This window comes from Heterocephalus glaber, unplaced genomic scaffold, assembly GCF_053883595.1.
Source record: "Heterocephalus glaber isolate CG9 unplaced genomic scaffold, H.glaber_assembly_v1.0 deba00001673, whole genome shotgun sequence".
NCBI classification, from domain to species: Eukaryota; Metazoa; Chordata; class Mammalia; order Rodentia; family Bathyergidae; genus Heterocephalus; species Heterocephalus glaber.
In genome coordinates, this window is record NW_028258410.1 from 107,692 (window position 1) to 123,387 (window position 15,696).

At 50.6% G+C, this 15,696-nt stretch overlaps 1 protein-coding gene across 2 annotated transcripts; it reads right to left on the bottom strand.

Moving 5' to 3' along the window:
• Positions 1–1,834: 1,834 nt before the first annotated feature.
• On the bottom strand, positions 1,835–13,292 carry LOC101703341 (E3 ubiquitin-protein ligase TRIM58). 2 transcript variants are annotated; one of them, XM_013065325.3, is made up of 7 exons: positions 12,800–13,292; positions 10,798–10,893; positions 7,811–8,041; positions 7,622–7,644; positions 7,416–7,516; positions 3,875–3,986; positions 1,835–2,558 (listed from the first exon to the last, which is right to left on the bottom strand). In XM_013065325.3, exons 1-7 carry the CDS (start codon positions 13,226–13,228, stop codon positions 2,012–2,014), a joined length of 1,539 nt encoding a protein of 512 aa, XP_012920779.1. In that variant the 5' UTR covers positions 13,229–13,292; the 3' UTR covers positions 1,835–2,011. The 2 variants fall into 2 exon arrangements, with proteins under 2 accessions (XP_012920779.1, XP_004864337.1); XM_004864280.4 differs by lacking the exon at positions 1,835–2,558 and having other exon boundaries at positions 2,916–3,986.
• Between the last annotated feature and the right edge of the window lie 2,404 nt (positions 13,293–15,696).

Here is a 15,696-nt window from a genome sequence, read left to right on the forward strand (position 1 = left end):
ACACTGAGGTATGGGATAGCCTTTCCCCTCCTCAGAATCCCATCTCCCATTGGGTCTCCATGGAAATGGGGGACCAGGAGGCCTTGTCCTTTTATATACAAAGTGCTTAGTACCTTGGGTAGGCAGAATCTGGGTCCTTAATTCACTGCTGTATCAGACACACTGATAAGCAGAGGCCATGTACTTCCCTCCCCATTCCCAGGGACAGTTAAGCGCTAAACAGCAGGAGAGGTGTCATGGGCCCAATCTACCCTAGGGCAAGATGACACTTTTTCTCCTTAGATTTCCTTCCTGAAGCAGGGCAAAAGTGTCTTGACAACTCCATACCAGTAAGTGTAGGTCTGGAAAAGAAAAAATCCTCTGTCCTAGCTACAGAAAGGACTCCACTGGTTTGTGGATTAACAAAGAGCTCATAAACATAAAGGAGCTATCAGGACGACTTGCTTTTATTTCTGAATTTAAGAGAGAGTTGTCATCTACAGGGGTTCATATTTTAGTCTCAAAATGAACTAGAAAGACATGGAGCAAATATCTTGGGCTCCTAATTTGTTAGGCTTTGAAAATGTACCCATGATCATGACAAAGTAAACAGGCACAAAGACAGAGCCTCTGCCATGTCTTAGGGAAGGCAGTGTCAGAGAGGAAGGAGACACATGGCTGTGTGTCACCAGACTTGGGAAGGCATCAGAAGGTCAGTGTGGAATGAGGGCAGATGCAGACAGAATCCAGGAGCTCATCTGTGGAGGTGAACATGTGTGTGGTGTGACTGACTCTCATAGCCAGAGTTGAACTCGTCCCCTCCTTGTGCCATGGAGGAACAGGACCCTGCAGGCCCCAGGAGCAGATAGAAATCCTACATCAAGGGCCCAGGCTAGGAGCGCAGACGGGCTTAATAAGTCCTTCTGTTCCCAATTTCTCTGCCTCTGGGACACAGGAGAGGGAATCCTCTCTGAATGTGTCCCATTACCTTCTCAGCTAATGAGAATATATTACTACTACTCCAGCCAGCACCACCTAGAAGCCTCCTGCAGGCTTCTTTGATCCAGGCTCCCTTCTGGGCATGACAAGAAAAGCTTTTTGTTAATTCCCTGATAAACTTGTCTCTTGGTGGAGGAAAGGGAGCCTGAGAGAGGAAAGCAATTGGGAAATCAGTTATCTGGCTCAGTCTTCACTCTCCTGGAAGCAGACACCAATCTATGCAGATGGAGTCCATAAGGAAAAGGTTCTAGAGTTACAGGTTAAGAAACTAGTGTTTGAAGTTGAGGGCCAATTTGTTTTTCTTTTACTTTTGCAGGGCAGGGCCTCTGTGTCTTTGATTGTCCTTTACAGGGAAGAAGGGAATTTGGTGATCATTAGCATAGTGCTTAAGGATACATCAGAGGAGAGAATTAATAATGGTGTATCCGGGAAACCCAAGATGAGTAACAAAGGGGTGCACAGAAAGGAGGAAAACATGGGAGGAGGTGATGCAGGACCTCCTTTCCCTGCAGGGAGCTCTGCTCCTCCACAGTTCTGACAAAGAGGGACACAGAATCACAAGCCACTTTTTAATAAAATTCAGTGCTTCAGAGAAGGTTCCCTGGATTCCTAGCCAGTGGGACAGCATGAGAGATGCTTGTGGAGCAGGAGGCAGTGCACACTGCAAAGGTGTCGCTGTGATGTCACCAGAGCCCACCAGCTCGGTGGGCTGCACCCACACACGTGCAGCTTTCCTGGCACTGGAATCCACTGACTCTTCAAACTCAGCTTATTTCTAATTATCTCTGTACCTGAAAATCAGTTCTACTGATTTAGCACTTGGCATTAAAGTTGATTGCATAGCAGTTATCTAGGTTCTACTACCAACAATGTCACTGTATTGTATTACATTCCACAAAACACTTCCGGATCTAGCATTTAATTCCACCTTCCAGAATGTCTATCATTCATTCATTCATTCCTCAAATGGGCAGAGATAACAATGTACAAAGCCATGTTGGAGAACATCGTGGGATGTTGAAAAACATCATGGTCAATAGACAAATTCCCCTCCCCTCAAGGTCTCACAGCCTATCACACGAGGAGAGAAACACAAATTAAAAACTGAATAAGAGAACAATACAATACATGAGAGGCTGATGTGTAGTTCATGGGAGAAGAGCCTCCCACAGGAGATAAGGGCAGAAAGGTGTGCACTGGGGAACTTGAAGGGGTCTGCAGTTGGGCAGGACCTCCCAGAGCTGGACTGGGGGCCTGTAGGGGCCACTGAAAGGAGAGTGAATGGGTCAAGTGGGAGACAGACAGACGGACACAGAGAGACAGAGACAGAGACAGAGAGGTCAGAATGTGGAGGAGAGGAGATGAAAGGAGGAAACCCACAATCACGGATTTGATGAGGAACAATGACAATGCCAGATGGAGGGAGGAGACTAGGCCTAAGCAGTGTGGCTGGGCTGCTGGGTGTGACCCGGCAGCCGCAGAGCCTGACCAGGAACAGGGCTCCAGGGAGCAGCTCACAGCCCTGCACCTGACACCTGTCCTCCAGCAGAAGATCCAGCAGGTTCGATGGACACGCAGATCTGACATCAGAAAGAAGACATGAAGGGCAGTGGTCACTCAGCTCTTGGCGGTGAGCCTCCTCACAGCTCCTGCCTGCTCCCACTGGGCCACACCTGCTCTCCAGAGCACTTTCTTCTTGAGCACTTTTCTTGTGCTTCTTTTTCTTCTTTTGCCTCAAATAAATGTTTAACTTTCACCTTCATTAATTGTTCTACCCAATTTGAACAGGACAGGAAAAGCCCGGAAGGACCAATGGCTCACTAGGGTGCCCACTAACAAGCCCATTCTGAGCTCACTGAAAAACTGCCATTTCTGACCTTATAGGTAAAATACTAAGAATGAAAGGATGGTAAAAGAATGAGCTATTATAAGGAATGTATAGGGGTCTTTTATTAATGCAGCATCCTGAATTTGAAAGACAACCCTTAAGAATGTTCCTGGAGCCATCTGGAAATAGTCTGTGAGGAGACTGCTCCATTTCCAAAATCCTCTCCTCCCCAGGGAGTCTCATACTCACTCTCTCTCTCTCTCTCTCTCTCTCTCTCCTGGGGAAGCACCCCCACCACAGGACCCTGTGAGTGGTCATGCCCTTAAGAATGTTCCTGGAGCCATCTGGAAATAGTCTGTGAGGAGACTGCTCCATTTCCAAAATCCTCTCCTCCCCAGGGAGTCTCATACTCTCTCTCTCTCCCTCTCTCTCTCTCTCTCTCTCTCTCTCTCTCTCTCTCTCTCTCTCCTGGGGAAGCACCCCCACCACAGGACCCTGTGAGTGGTCATGTGGAGGCACAGGAGTGGCTGTCACTAGAAGCTCAGGCCTGGCGGTCCCAGGCACCTTTCCCTGCGCTGTCTTCAGGAAGGCAACTCAGGGCCATCAGGACCCTCAGCTCCTAGGCCCATGGGAGCCCTGCAGGCCTCACTTTCAGACTTGGCCTCAGCCACAGTGGGCAGAACCAGGGGGTTCTTGTCACAGACAAAGAAGTAGGGCCGCAGGCAGCCAGGGAAGAGGTGGCCAAAAGTGTAGATGTGGGAGCCACTGTGGGCATCATAGAAGGAGACCTCCCCGGCCTCACAGTCCAGGAAGAGCCCCACGCGGCACAGCCCAGATGGCGGTGGAGGTGGTGCACACGGGGAGCCCAGCAGCAGGTACTCGGTGCCCCGCAGCAGCCACAGCGCCCACACGCCAAGCTTGGGGGTTGGGGCCGCCTCGCCCCTGCGCGGCGCTGTGTCCTGGCACACGCCCAGGCCCCACTCAGCGCCCTTGATCACTGCCACTTCCCAGTAGTGCCGGCCAGAGGAGAAGCTCGGCAGGCCCAGCACGCAAGGCCAGGTGTCGAACCTCTTCGGGTCCCCTGGCACATCCCTCCAGAGCTCGCCTTCCCGCACGGAGCGCAGGTCAGCCGTCAGCAGCAGGCTGGGGTGCGCTGTGCTGGGGTCCAGCTTCATGTCCACTGCGGGGAGAGGAGGAGGACAGTGAGAAGCCAAGGCCACTGAGTGAACCCAAACACCCCTTTCTTTGTTGGCCAGAGGAGGAGCTAGCACCTGCAGGCCGCTGACACAGCGTACAAACCACACCCAGTACTCCGGTTGGGCCTGGGTGTTGCCACCAGGAGGAAGAAAGGGTTTCCCCGGGTCCCAGAGTGGCCCCAGGTCCAGGGCTCCCCTGTGTGGACCTGTGCCCCATGCACAGCTGGGAAAATCCTGGGAGCCAGCTCTTCCCTCAACACGGCCTGGGCCCAACCCCAGGTCAGGGCCTGAACTTGGGGATCCACACACAGGGCACTGGGCTGACTCCACCCAGATGTCCAGTCTATGGACCAAGGGCCAGGACATGGGTGTGGTCCAAAGCAGGTAAACCTGTGATAATTTGTTACTTATCAACAACAGGGCCAGGAATTTAGCTCAGTGGTTCCGCTGCCTGCCTTGCAAGTGACAGGTCCAGAGTTCAATCCCTGGTACCCAAAACAACAAAATAAAAACCTTTAATATTGCACAGTAAGGTGATAGTAGGGGCTTTATCTTTTAGAGATGCACCCTGGTCTCCTACCAAATAAACACGTGCATCTAGATAGGAGCCTGCTGTGAATAAGGGAAAGCACTTTTCCCCATAAATACCCAAAAAGAATAAACCAATGTACTTTTATTTTTATATCATAACAAATATGCTCTTACTACTAGCAGTAATACTACCACTATGATTTCTATTCTTGTTTCTCTGTGTATGTGTGTGCATGTATGTGTGTGTTACTGAACTGAATCCAAGACCTTTGCATTAAGCTACATTACCAACCTCCACTCCTCTGTTTTAGAAGAGTTTGGAGATACTGCTGAGTCACTGAGTTGCCCAGGCTGGGCTCAGACTTGCAATCCTCCCACTTCTGCCTCTCAGGGTGCTGGGATCACAGGCATTGCCTGTGCTTATCTCTTCTCTCCTAGCCTCAACTGCCTATGGCAACCATAGTTTGGCATCTCCCAAGTCCCCTGTGACCTCCATGTAGACCACGCCACTTGTCAGAGTCTTTGTTTCCAGCTCACTGCTCTACTGTGAACTTCCCTTCTTTTGGGACCCCATCTCCATGCTCTCCTTCAGTCTCCTGTTCCTTCTTGGTCTCTTTGGCTGCTCTCTCCTCTGCCCACCATCACTGGGAAGCCTTTGGACTCTGGTCTAGGCCTCTGTACCTGCTCACTGACTCCCTCTGTCGGAGGTCGTCTCTTTCACTAAGTTCTGGTTTTATTAAACTCCACTCACTTGTCAGCTGATTACAAAGGCAAATTTCTAACTGAACCATTCTGAAACTCCACCTCTGTAAGTTCATCTGCCTGCCTGACACATGCATGGTCAGCATTCCTCATTCCATTAACATCATCACTAAGTCCAAGACTGACCCTCCTCCTGCCTCACCTGTAGCCTCACCCACCAGTGTACGTACACAGTGCCAGGGACCGCAATACTGACTGTGCCCAAAGCAGGCTGTGAGCAGTGCAGGCTGTGAGGAGTTAACCCCCAACTGGCTTGATGATAGAAGTGAGTCCAGTAAAGCCTATGTGCTGAGGTCAGAGTGCCTCATACCCAAATTCCATTCCCACAGCTAAAACTTTCTTAACTAGAAGGACAATGTTCTAATTACAACCATATATTTTATCTATTCTGTTCCTAATTCGAGAATGCTTTGTCTTGTCCTTTAGGAGCCTTGATTAACATTAGTTTCCATAGAAACCTCATGTCTGTGTATCCTTGCATGCAGTTCTGCCCTTGCACATAGCTTACTTTTACCCCAATTGATTACTAATAAAAATCAGTATTCTGTCTCTCTTAGTTCTTTTAGTTTTTTTCTCAGGGTTGTGTCATACACTGAGCAGAGGACTGGAGCCTACTGCAAAGGTTTCCAGTAAGGTTTCAGGGGTTTCTGGTAAGCCAGCAGGCTCAAGATGCTGGCCTTTTTATTGTTGTTTTGTGTGTGTGGTACTGGGTATTGAACCCAGAGCTGCTCTACCACTTACCTACTTCTCAGCCCATTTTTACTTTTATTTTGAGGGAGGATCTTGCTATGTTGCCAGGGTGATCCTCCTGCCTCAGCCCCCCTCCATGCTGAGTTTACAAGTGTGGGCCTCTGAGCCAGGCTATGATGTTAGTTCTTGAGATCTAAAACCCTGGACACATTAGTGAATTTCTCTTATCACTATCATGTCCAGTGCAGCACGGATGCCTTTAGGAGCAGTGCACTAGTCCCTGTGCCACTGTGAAATGTGCATTAGGTCTCCACCCAGTTCATTATAGCCCCTAAACTAAGGGAGTCTCCAAGAGGGGAAGGGCGCCTCTGCATGTGAATGAGATACCAGGTGCCTGGGGCCCCAGAAGGCCTCAGGATGGAATTGCTTGCCAGGGGACCCAATGAGGTGATCAGAGGTTTGGAACTTCCAGTCCTACAACCTCAGGGGCTACAGAGGGCCAGAAAGTTCAGTTGATAAACTGATGGCCAGACTTAGCATTTCCTGTTTTAAAAAAAATAAAGACATCCAAGTCCAGCTTACTGCCAGCATTCCCTTAACTCTACATAAGCCAACTCTCCGAGGCTGAAGTAAATCCCATAGCACTACCAAACCAGCATGCTATACATAGGACGACATGCTCTGTTCCCAGACTACCAACACAAGAGCACTGCAGTAATGATAAAGTGCAAGACCTCGTGACAAGCCTTGGGGATACGGTTAGGACACTAATGCATGCAGCATTATCTCAGGGTAAACTCTGCAGGCACAAGAGACACCAGGGAGGAGTCTGGGGAGGGGGAGATGGGTTGTCAATCCTGTCTACACAGGAAGCTTCTGTAAAACAAGAGCTTTGAGGGATTCCAGATGCTGAGCACGGGCGCTCCGGTGCAGCTCGTCTATACCAGAGTGAAGTCTTCTCTACTGCCTAAGAGGAGCGGGTTCTGTGCACTGCTGTAGAGAAGCCAGCTACTCCAAGGAGGGTCTGTAGGGAACTCAATGCACGGCTGGTTTGTGGGGACACAGCCGACCTGCCAGCCCTGACCCCTGAAGCGGGGTCAGCTATGAGGGACCCAAGCCTCCCAGTGTGGATCTGATGCTGTCCCTGGGTTGGTAGTGGCAGAAAGAAGTGAGTTAGATACAGGCAAAAGTCCTAAATGCTGCCTGGCTTCAACTGGAGACCTGCTGTCTAAAACACCCTGGCCCATGATGTCCAGCACAGGAAGGAGCAGAGTGCATGGCAAGGGTCTGGGGGGACAGACGTGGCACAGAAGCCCCTGCAGGCCCATGCAAGAAACGCTTGTGAGTTCTGCCCCGAAGGCATCCAGTTCTGCTGTGGCTGCCACTGAGTGGCTGTGGCCACACGCAGTGACGCAAACCTAACCACCCACCTTGGAACCTCCTCATCATGTCTCTCATCCCAGGGATGCAGCACACTGTCCTCAGCTCCAGCGGGGTGGTCTCACATTCCAGCCGTGTGACAGCCGTGCTTCTGGGAAGGACACAGCACACACAGGTGTCACTGTGCTCCCCCAACCTCCTTCCCCACCATGGCTCTGCCCCCAACCCCCGCTGGGTCACAGGAAAGCAAACATACCGGGTCAAGACCTCACTCACACCCTGCAAGACAAGCAGAAGCAGGAGTCAGGCCTGAGGCCACTGCAACGGCCACACTGGGGAATTTCTTTAGGAAATACTGGAAATTGTGAACAAATAAAGATAAAACGGGGGAGACAGTGAGGCTGCTCCAAAGTGCTCAGTGTCACCATCTCCGCCCCCTACTCACCTCCAGCAGACCCAGGGCCGGGCGCTGGCTCCTCTGCTCCAGCTCCTCAACCAGCTCCTTCAGGGCCTTGCTTTGCTGGGCCAGCCTCGCCCTACTGTCCCGCAGCCTCTGCAGGGTCGCCCGCTCTTCTTCCTCCAGCCACCGCTGCTGCAGCCGTTCCTCCAGGGCCAGAAAGCCACGGTACTTCTCAAACTCCAACCGGAACCGCTGCCGCTGCACCTCCACCTTCTCCTGGGGACACAGAGGGTGGTCAGCAGGGAGAGGGGTAGGGGTCCTACACTGTGTGTGGGACACGGAGTTGGAGAAGGCAATGTCCCAACCCTCAGCTCTGCGAGGTGATGTCCTCAACCCTCTTCAAGGTGATGTTCCTGACCCTCTGTGTAGGTGACATAACTAACCCTCAACTCTGTAAAATGATGTCCCTGACCCTCTGTGTATGTGCTGTCCCAACCCTCAGATCTATTGCAGTGGACTGACAGGTGACATCCCAACAACATGTAGAAACCTGGAACCATTACAACCCGAAGGTCCTGGGAAAGTTTTTAAACTCAGAGTCTGAGAACGACTGGGATTTGGATTCCCATTTCATTGCAGACTTGGAGGCAAGGCATTTTAATACACAGGTTCAGCATCACCTATAAAACAGAGCAAAACAAAGACTTTGGGGCTTACAGTTAAACATCTATTCATCTGCTGAACACAGGGACCAGCATGGTGTAGCCATGCATACAACAGAAGCAACTATCCCACTACTAGTCACCAGACACATGGAAATAACTGAGCTATGAAGGGAGAATAAAGGAGACCAGGATTTGCAGATATGAAGAAAAAAGTCCTAGGGATTAGAAAGCATGAATCTTTCATAATGCAGCAAGCATGAATCAACCATAAGGCTGTTTTCTGCAGTCAAGAAAAACCCAAACGCTACTCTGCCCACCTCCTTCAAAGTTAACTGCATGTTATTTGCCTAGTTTCTACCCAAATCTCACAGCTAACATTTCTGAGTAGATCTAAGGCATGTGGAGTACTTTGCTACATGGTTATTATGCCTAAACTTTATTGTCTTGAGATTAGTACATTTAAACAGAGTATGGGAGGCCGATTACCCTCCCAAAGTATTTACCTCTTGGATTCTCTGCTTTGTTTTTATATCTTATATTTTCTTGGTTTTACTGAACAAACAACTATGTTTTAAAGTGAAATAATAAATAACTCTTCAAAACTCCTAAGAGTCAACTCCTTCCTCTAATATTCCATTGCCAGCTCCTTTTAGGATTTTCATAATCACTGGATTCATTCAATCTTGGGTTCCTAAAATCAACCAACTCTGAGTTCAGTGTTCCCTTAATCACATCACTCTTGTGAAATATGTGCAATGCTCCCCACTGGAGACTGCGCCTCCTGTGAGTGGCTCACAACTCAGCCACCAGGAAACAGTGGCACTGTGGGGCACCAGGGATGGTGCAGCGAGAAGGGGTTTAGTGCCACCCTCTTCTTTTCTGCCATCATTGAGGACTGCAGTTATATCTGCAGATACAGAAAGAACAGCCTCTGCAGAATTTAGAGCTCATGCTTATCAAAACTGTGCTTGCTGCACTTGGCTCATTCAAAGGCATTATTGGGAGGAAAACTCATGTACATTTACTAGGCTTTGACTGGAGTCTTAGAACCACCTCTCCATAGAAACAACCAGCGGAGTGTTTAAAAAATATAGGAACCCGGATCTTGAAGACCAGAATTCTGCTTTCATAAATATGTGGTCAGGCCAGAACTTAAAACTAGGAACGTGGATTGTTAGCCTGAAAACAACACAAATTGTGAATCACTGTGTAACTTTATCTATGGAAACAGCATATTGGAAAGGATAAGAAATTCCAGAAGAAAGAAATGTAGCAAACTTAACCCTTATGGAAATAGCCAACTGTGTAAAAATACACTTTTTTGGCAAAACAAGGAAGAATTAGAAAAATATAAAAAACAATAAAGACTGGTTAGCTGAAACGAGGGAAATGGCAATATTCTATACAACATACCTTTCCATGTTGTAGCACAGAACACACACCAAGTATAATGCACCCACAGATTCACTCTGCGGTTCCACAGTCTCCTGAGGTGTGAGGACTGCCTGAATACTTCACGGTGTTCAGCACGTTCCTGCCTCTGCCCAACAGTGCCAGGAACGCAGGCCACCTTCCCACATCCTGACAAGTGGCACAACTTCCACACAGGACAAACCCTAAACGTAACCCCTGAACCCTAACTCTTACCCTAACTCTAACATTAATTAATGTTCTCTGAAGAGTCAAGGAAAACCTGAAAGCTACTCGGTATCCTTCATACTTAACTTCAAGTAATTTGCTTGGTTTCTACCCAAATCTCACAGACAAAATTTCTCAGTAGACCTAAGGCATATACTTTGCTACAGAAACAGAACTTCCAAAACGCCTCTTGAAAAGAGCAAAATCACTCAAGGCTGAGGACCTGTGTACATGTGAGTGTGTGTGTGTGTGTGTGTGTGTGAGTGAGTGTGTGTGTGTGTGTGTGTGATAGGTAAGAGAACGAAGTGTTGGTAGTGTGCAGAAGAGAAGGAATACATGAATGGATGACTGAAGAGAAACCCCAGTTTCTGCCTGCCTTTCTGGCAGATGTTCCCTCTCTCAGCCCTCCTCCATCTGCTGCAGAGCTGTATAACTGAGTATAATCTGTTCCCTCCTCCAACTGATGTATTTGTAAACTACAATACAAAGTGGAAAGCACACAGCAGTGAGTTTCACAGTAAGGTCACAGTAAAAGTGCAATTTGTGGTTCATGCTGTTGATGAAGGTGGCAAGAAGGAAGCAGAGGACCAGCATGATCTGAAGGGACCCGAAGACCAGAACAGTGCTGAGACTTGCTCCTGAGCTGGGACAGGAGCAGAGCGCTGCATGAGGAAGCTCGGGAAGGAGGACTGGGCCCAGAGAGCTTCCCCAAGCCGGGGACCGGCTCACCTTCCACACCACAGTCTTCTTCCCCACATTCACCTCCTGTGCCGATGCCTCCTCCATCTCTTTCTGCACCGTCTCCAGGGCCTGCTGCAGCTTCACCTGCTCCGAAGGACACAGAGAAGCATTATCCATGCCTCCTGAAGACCAGGACACCAGACCAGGAGGGCAGCAGTGAGCACAGAAATGTTCCCAGGCAGCCTGGGAAATGTCCCTCATTAACAAGTGAATTAAACATAAATGTAGTTTAATAGCAGATACAAAGACTTATCGAAAAGCACACTCATTACATCATTATTTACAGTAGTAACACCACAACTAACCAGATGTTAAAATATGAACATACAAAACTACTTTATATGAACAGTACAGTGTATAAATGGGATGCACTGTGGTATGTAATGACAATTGCAATTATAATCTGAAAGTAAATGTATTTTACAAAACTTAAGGCCAACCTGTAAAAGGTTTCTATAATGAAGATATAAAACCTGGTAGAGGTAAAGATGTTACTAGATGAAATGTTGGATTGTGAGGCTAGGTTGAATAGTAATTATTACTCATGAGAAGAAAATGTTTTATCATTAATAGTGTTAGTAGTATTACTTGGCCAGAATAAACCTGGTGAACATTTTAAATAAAAGCATACACTATATTGTAAATTATACAAAAAGAAAATGATAACACAACAAAATTTACATCTTCCTTCAATGATGGGGCCCTTGGCTAGGGGCAAGTATATAGACTTCATTTATGGAGAACACCCATCAAGATAGAGAAATTCACCTTTACTAGGAAAAAATACAAATTCTATCACCAGAGCCATGCAATCAATCCTACATACAGGTCAACTTGTTTTTAAAAGGACAACATTATAATACCTTTTACTGCATTGCACATAACATTAGCATTCACAGTGGGCATCCCAGGATTTGGGGAAAGTGGTGTTTGGTTTGCTATTGGAAAGGAATGGGGAACTGTGACATTTGTAGATGGAATAAGCTCCCTCAGATCAAAGAGATCATGAGCAAAGGCAAGGAGGTGAAAACAAAGCAGTGTTCAGTCTCCCTGGGCAGCAGTGACTGGGCCACTTTCACTGCATCCCACTTGGCTGGGATTACAGCAGCCAGAACACAACCCAGGGCCCTAGGGGTCTAAAGGGCAGGGTGAGGGCTTCAGGTGATATTTACTTCCTACTTAGTTAAAGAGCCACTGAAAATACAGAGCGCACCTTCAGAAACCCACTCTGGCCATGCTGTACTAGTTCCTTCTGGACTCAAACAGGTAGGAACACACTTCAGAAAGCTACCTAGAAAGAACCTAGTGTCTGAATTTTGCAGAAGATAACAGAAATCAAGAAGAAAAACTAAGAGAGAATTTTTTCCAGGAAGCTCCACCAAGAGGTGTTGATGTAAAACATCCCAACCTTAATTTACAACAAACAAAGTAGTACAACTTTTCACAAGACCAGTGTGTGCGATTTCTTACAGCACAGCACAGCTCTCAGGGGTTAAAAAGGTCTGCAAAGAGGGCTTTGACCTCTTTTGTGGTCTTGGTGATCCTGGTGCAGGGAGCTGAGATGCCCTAGGAATGTGCTCAGGGGCTTCTGAGGAGCCCAGGTGGTCGGAGGAGGAATTGCTTGCTGGGCAGCATGGCTCCCAGCGGGACGCATACCCATGCTGGACCCTGGCCTACTGCAGCAAGGGAGGTTCAGGGGGCACAGGCCTCTCCGCCTCTCACTCCCCCTCTCCTCTAGTCTCTCCTCCTGGCTCCCTCCCTTTCTGGGGACCTGTGCCCCTGTCAGCTCCTCCCCAGGTCCCCAGTGCTCTCCTGGCCTGGCCCCCAGATGGGACCCTTCACCTGGGAGCTCCTCCTCCCTTTCTCTGTCTGTAGCTCCTGAAAGCTCCTAGCATGTCCCCCCTCACGGAAACCTCACCTGCCGGACCCCACTTGCTTCTCCACTGTCCTCTCCCCGGTCCCCTCCCCTGCCCCATCCCAGGTCCCTTACCCTGTGCTCCTCCATGGCCTCCCGCAGCCCGGTGGGGTGGTGTCCCTGGTGCTCGTCCCCGGCGGCGCAGACCCTGCACAGCACGCGCCCGTCCTGGGGGCAGAAGAGCGCAACCTCCTGGCCATGCAGCGCGCACCGCGCCCCCTCCGCATCCCCCGCGGCGCCCTCGGCCAGCGCCAGGCGCCGCACACCATCCACCAGCGCCGCTAGCTGCCGGTTGGGCCGCACGCCCTCGGGCCGGACATCAGCGCGGCACTGCGGGCAGCGGGGCGCGCGCGCAGGGGAGCGGGGCTGCGCGTCCAGCAGCGCGCGCACGCAGGCGGCGCAGAAGCTGTGCCCGCAGTCCACGGTCACGGGCGCGCGCAGCAGGTCCAGGCACACGGCACAGCGCGCGTCCTCTTGCAGCTGCGCGCCGGGGCCTGATGCCATTGGGGCCCCTGGATGGGGCGACCAAGCAGACCAGGCCTGCTGTGTATGCACTGGGAGGCACCTGGACTGTAATGGGCCAGCCAGCACTGGCTTATCAGGGGGCCAGGCCAGGGTGAGTGCGCAGCTCTGCAGAGCAGGGAGGGCCAGTCCTCACCCAGGACGCAGCTCCCCTCCATGAAAAGTTATTAAAGTTTGATTATTTCATTTTACTATGTGGTATTGGGGATTAAACCCAGGGCTTTTGCACTTAGCTACATTCTAGCCTCTCTCTCTGTCTCTCCCCCCCCCACCCCTTTTTGAGACAAGGTTTTCCTAAATTGCCAAGTTACCCAGGCTAGGCTCTAACTTGTGATCCTCCTGCTTCAGCCTCCCAGAGTATTGGAATGACATGTTTGCTCTGCCAAGCCGGGCTTCAAGTTTAACTTTCACCTCAAAAAACTTTAAACGTTTTGTAAACACAATTTTACAGCTTCCTGGAGTGTGTTGTGTTGTTGGAGGGAATTCCTGGACTCTTAACAAAGCTGCAGAATCTGACTACACTTGTTTCACAGGAGCAGGACCTAGTGGGAGTGGGGTGCACACCAGCTGACAGGCGAACCCCCAAACTGGTGTGACTGGACTTGCTCTTGGCTTGGAAGTTCGCTGTGGGAGACCTAGAGAATGGCCAGCCCCTTCCCTGGCCTTCCTGACTACTCTGGGTCCTGTTTGTGCTGCACACTCATTCTCCCTTACTCCTTCTTCTGACACACACACACGTACACCACTGCTTAAAGGTGCACAGCTGGCCACAGCTCTGCACATTTACATGAACCTTGGGCCTGGGTCAGGGACCAATGTCTGCCTGTCCTGCCTGAGCTAAGCCGCTTCTTGGGGAGCCAAGGAGCACTGCCCTTCAGAGCTTGGCTGTGGGGCTGAAAGGCTGGGCAGGGCCAGCGCCTGGGCAGCAGTGACCCCACAGGTATGAGCAGGGCGAGCACGGGGCCTGTGAATGCCATCGAGAAAGTAGCGGGTTCAGGGGAGCCCCTTCCACCTGAGCCAAAGGTAACTTCACAGCGAGAAGCTGGACACCAAGGGAGCATGGCCACTGTCTGTTCCACACATGTGTGTCTGTGGGTCTCAGATGCAGCCCTGCATGCAAAAGGCATGAAGACGAGGAAGAGATACAAGGGGTGATCAAATATACAGTGAACAAAAGACACACTGCCACGAAGCCCCTCAGAATCCTCCCCATCACTTGGAGCACACTCATCCCTCGTCCTCACCACTTCCTGGAGCAGCTCTGGAGTCCTCTTCCCTGAGGGTGTTTACCAGGTGTGATCAAAAACATGGTGACTGCTGCCGCCCAGCACCATTGGACAGAAAGGCAGCTCATAACGACACGAGGCTGTGTCCTCATCACCTGATTCACCAGATCTGGCACCCTGTGACTTTGGGCTCTGCCCCAAGGTCAAAATGAAGAGAAAGGGAAAAGATTTGAATCCATTCAGGACATGGAGGTAGCCAGGAGAGCACAGCTTAAAGATACTCAGGAGAGAGGACTCTAGAGGTGCTGCAGAAAGTGGCAAGGACATGGGATGAGTGTGCTCCCACCAAGAGGGAGGATTTTGAGGGGATTCTAGGCAATGTGTCTTTTCCTGTAAGGAAGTTTTAAACTTAAATCCCTTTGTTTGTTGCTGCTGCCTCCTGAGCCTCATCTTTCAGGTCTGGGAGAGAGCCTCACAGGCTGTTAACCAGGAGCAGACTGCTCCCCTGCAGGCTCTGAGCCAGTCCAGAAGGGTGACAGGCCACAGGAGGACCCCAGGCTGGGCAGGCATGAGTGTGTGTGTGTGGGCGGGAGGAGCCACTGCACCCATGACTCAGGTGGGCACGCAGGGCCTGGTAGGTGGCAGCAAGATGAACCTGCAGGGAGAGGTCAGCCATGGCTCTGGTCCTCGCACCTGCTGGGACCGCCGTCCTCTGCACCAGAAGCACCAATCTCACCCTCAGCTGTGGTGGCCCAGGAGGTTCCATTGGGGTCACCCTGGGGCCTGAGGCCCCTTCATGCTGCACACTGGCCCAGACAAGTGGAACTTCCGGGGGAGACCTGGGGCGCACTCTGTGTGGGATGGGTTACCCAAGGGGCTTCCTCTCTGGTCCACTGTGGTGATGTCCCTGCCATGCTCCGGTCCTGCTCAGCGCCAGCTCCCTCACTTCTGTTCCACATGGAGTAATAATTCACCTGCTCAGCTCTATGGATGAGGTGACAATGTGCTTCAGGAGGACCCGGGTCTCCCAGTGCTGGTGGGCCCCTGTGGGGGTCACAGGAGTGCGGTCACCAGTGGGCTTAGAGCTGCGGGCGACGGCTGTCTGCTCTCTGATCCCAGGAGACCAGAAGATGAGGGAGCACAGTCCTGTCACGGCCCTCCAGCTGGATGCGTGTGGTGTGCAACAACCAGGCTGGCTGTTCACACTTGCTGGTCGAGGCCTCC